Consider the following 3,758-nt stretch of genomic DNA (forward strand, 5'->3'; position numbering starts at 1 on the left):
TGCACCCACACTTGCCAGCTTGGGCCCTGAATTTGCCTCATTTGTCAAGAGATCTTTACCCAATATTTAGGGGTGCAATGTTTTGTGTGACTAACAGTAAGATAAAATTTCTTTTACTTTTTGAAAAAAATAAAACAAAGTTTCACAACAAATTAGGAAACTAACAATAGTTAATACATTGCATAATGTTGTCTTCAAAATAGTTACTTAGAGTATAAGATATAGGCATAAAATTCTCCAAGTCCTATTAGTACAAACAATTCTTTGTAATTAACTGAGAGACATTACTGGTGTAACTAACTTGTATGTTTTCCCTTGCTTCCTTACCCCTTTCCTTCACCCTACTTTTTCTTTCCTTTGGAAAAATTTCTTCCCATCTCACAATAAATACTACGGATTTTCGACCTTATTTACTCTTACAACTTCTTATGCCAGGGAGACAATATGATGTTTACAAGAGTCTGATCTAATTCACTTATGTGTATGGTGTCAAGTTGTATCAATTTACTTATGGAAGTCTAAAGTTTATCCTTCCTTATAGCTAAATACTCTAGTGCAAAAGGAAAGTAATATCACATCTTTTTAATGCAATCCTGTGTTGATAACATCTATGTTGTTTCCAAGATTTATATTAAAAATTACAGTTCCATAAACACAAGTGCCGCATACTGCTGAGGTACTATGTTTTCTGTTCTTCTGGAAAGATGCACAAAAGGGAAATAGCTGGGTTTAAAGGACTTCTAATCCTAACTTTTAGGATGCTTCATGCTCATCTGCACAGTACTTGTACTAGTTTGCTTTCCCGCAACAGTGGAGGGCTCCTTTTTCCCCATAGCCCCTCCAGCATTTGTTTTTGGTTGATTTCTTGGTAACAGCCATTCTTTCTGGAGATGGGATCTCAGTGTTGTTTTAATTTGCATTTCATGAAGGATCAATGATTTTGAACACTTATTTATTTAGTTAGTTAGTTGTTGTTTGAAATTCTTAATCTGAGAAGCATGGATTCATCTCAGATACCCATTTTTAGATTGGGTTCTTGAATTTGGAGTGTCTCAATTTTTTTCAGTTCTTTTTATGTTCTAGATAGAAGTCATCTGTCTGAGGGAGAACTGGCTAAAATTTGACCCTTTCTGTAATTTTTCTTTTAACTCTGTTGCTGTTTTGTTGTGACAAACCTTTGTAGTAAAATGAGATCCAAGGTGAAAACATTAAAAATGGAAAAATATGAAGCAAATCAGGAGATCATTTTTGGAAAATGGCCACTTGTACTTCATTAACATCTTTTCATAGAATATGAAAGTTATGGTAGCTAAAGAATTTAAAGATAATAAAGGAGAAAGACATCATGCTATCTCTTTAAAAGTGGTAGTGTGTTGAGCACAGGCCTTGCACCCATCTCCAAACCTGTAGTCTGGGTTTGTGGTTTTTCCTCCCCTTATATTTCTCAGCTATTCATAGGGTCTGTGCTTATACCTACTTTTAGCATATATTCTAAGAAAAGGCTTAAAACACTGCTTACCACAGCATCAACACTAAGAGTTGGTATTTTTTTCTTCACTGGGCACAAAAGGTGTTACTGTTGGGCATGCACACTTAGGTGCCGATGCCTTATACAAATATTTCCAGATAAATTTTTGTTCATCTTTGAGAAATTTTTTCTTACAGCAATCCCAACCCAAGAATATTTTTAGTCCCAATCCAAGAATAATGGTTAACACTAATTACACCTAGCAAAGTGTTTGACTTTAGATGCTACAGCCTTGGTAATTAGTTTTACTAGATTCAGATTTAGACATTATGGGATGTGAATTCTGACTGACTGCAAGAGTTGAATTGTTTCAATTTAAGGGTCTTTAAAAATTTAACATTCCTTATCTCCAAAATGGAGACAGAACTATCATCTGTGTAAGATATTGCAGAATGAATACATGGACCTGCTTATACAAACGCATGTGCTGTGATGTCATTTATCCTTATGATGGGGACAGCCTTCCCTCTTGCAAGCAGTGTCAACTGTCTACTAAGGTAGGCCCATCTGTCTCCCTCAGATTGTCAAAAATTCAAAGACATTATCGAGTCTGTTCTGGGTGAGAAGCTGCAATACAAGGAAGAAAGTCTGGCTGAGAAGCTGAGCCTGGCTGAAAATCTGAAGTAAGGGGCTCTGTGCATTGCAGACAGGGTGGAAGGTGGGTGAATGCCTAAGTGTGCCAGCTCAGGTGGGGGAACCACTAGCTAGCCTGGTCATAGACAGGAGGAGTAGAAATCACATGGAAGATACAGGAGGACAATGAGTTTTGAAAGCTTAGGGAACAAATTATTGGTAGAGGATGCAATGAACTTAATAAATATTCTCATTTGTACTTCTAGATTTGTGATGAGCTTACTTCAAGTAATATAAAATTAATTTAAAGTGAACAATTATGAGACATTTGCTATGCTCTCCACCTTTGACACTATGCAATTGCTGTCTTTCAAATTCTACTGATGAGTGACACCTTGTCACCTTTCATTCACAAAGGCTGTGTCTTCCTGAACCTGTCCAACTCCATTTCTTTCATTTTCTGCTGACCCCAGCTCCAATTGGACACATTTCTGTTGCTTCACTGAAGAAATGCATGGTATCTCTACTGATATAGAGATGTCTACACCCAAAGAGGCCCTGTAGAGGCATCTCTGGGAGAATGAAAAGCCTCATTTTGGTTAGAGAAGAGTAGATGAGAATGTTGAAGAATCATACAGGAACACTTTCAGACACAGCAAACTCATATTTATCTTTGTTTTCTTTGCAATAGCAAGAACAGTAAACCCAAATCTTGCTTTAGCTCCGTTTAAGAATATACCCACAGTTGGTTGGTCATTTCTGGCTTTTATATTCTAAGTATTTCACACAGGGAATGTAGTTCCTACATTCAAGATCAAGACCAGAAGTTGTCCTTATTTCATCAGAAATTACAGCAAGGGAGATATGCCTCATTTCTCCTGTGTCAACATCTCAAGGAACTCTTCAACTGGGGTGACCCTAATACCAGCCAAGGTCACAGCTTCCATGACATTCTGGCTGTGGGCTGCAGGCTGGCAGAAGACCTTGCGTGAATGCTAAGTCCAGGTGAGGTGTCCACAGGCCTTGACTACCCTGAGGAACTCCAAGGTCCCCAATTCTCAAGACAGTATCTTCATGGAGGGACTTATAGTTCCTAGAATCCAACTGTGTCCTTTCTTCTTCACAAATGTGGTCTTTAGCTAAAGTGAGAGCATCCATCAAGAGGGAAATCAGAAGACTGAAATGTGGAGGGGGCAACTTGTGGGATAATAATTATTTTGGAGTAAGAAGGAAAGATTCTCACCCTGCCGCCTCTTTTATTTAATTTACTGGGTGTGACTCATCATTGCTGTCTATTGAGGTTTGTTCTCCTAATCTTTAAGAAATGGATCATATAGTCTCTATAGCTACCTTATTTGGGAATGAAATATTTTTGTGAGTGTTCCTAAAAAAAAGATCTCATTCATGGTTGCATTTGTTTAGTTATTTGGTATAGTATTTCTGATGAGGGAAGTGTTGACTGATAACTGAGCACTTATCATAGATTTTCCCCTCATCATAGATCCCAGGCAGATCTAGTGCCTTCATCATGACTGTTGAATCACTTGGTCAAAAATTGTTATTAATAAAAGAACCATAGATTTTTTTATGGTGTACTCTCTGTGTTTAAATTCTATGAGTTTTGTTAAATGAACAATTTCAGAGATCCTTGGAGGCA

At 37.4% G+C, this 3,758-nt stretch overlaps 1 protein-coding gene across 1 annotated transcript in view; it reads left to right on the forward strand.

Annotated features, from left to right (window-relative positions):
* The window catches only part of LOC111814864 (putative neuroblastoma breakpoint family member 5), a 16,868-nt gene extending 13,775 nt beyond the window's left edge, over nucleotides 1–3,093 (forward strand). Inside the window, exons 4-5 of the mRNA XM_023708765.1 lie at nucleotides 2,049–2,151; nucleotides 2,892–3,093. Coding sequence (XP_023564533.1) covers nucleotides 2,049–2,151; nucleotides 2,892–3,093 — 305 coding nt within the window. The remainder of the gene's footprint in view (nucleotides 1–2,048; nucleotides 2,152–2,891) is intronic.
* The last annotated feature ends 665 nt before the right edge of the window (nucleotides 3,094–3,758 follow it).

The sequence above is a fragment of the Octodon degus genome, unplaced genomic scaffold, assembly GCF_000260255.1.
Source record: "Octodon degus isolate 3935 unplaced genomic scaffold, OctDeg1.0 scaffold00733, whole genome shotgun sequence".
NCBI lineage: Eukaryota > Metazoa > Chordata > Mammalia > Rodentia > Octodontidae > Octodon > Octodon degus.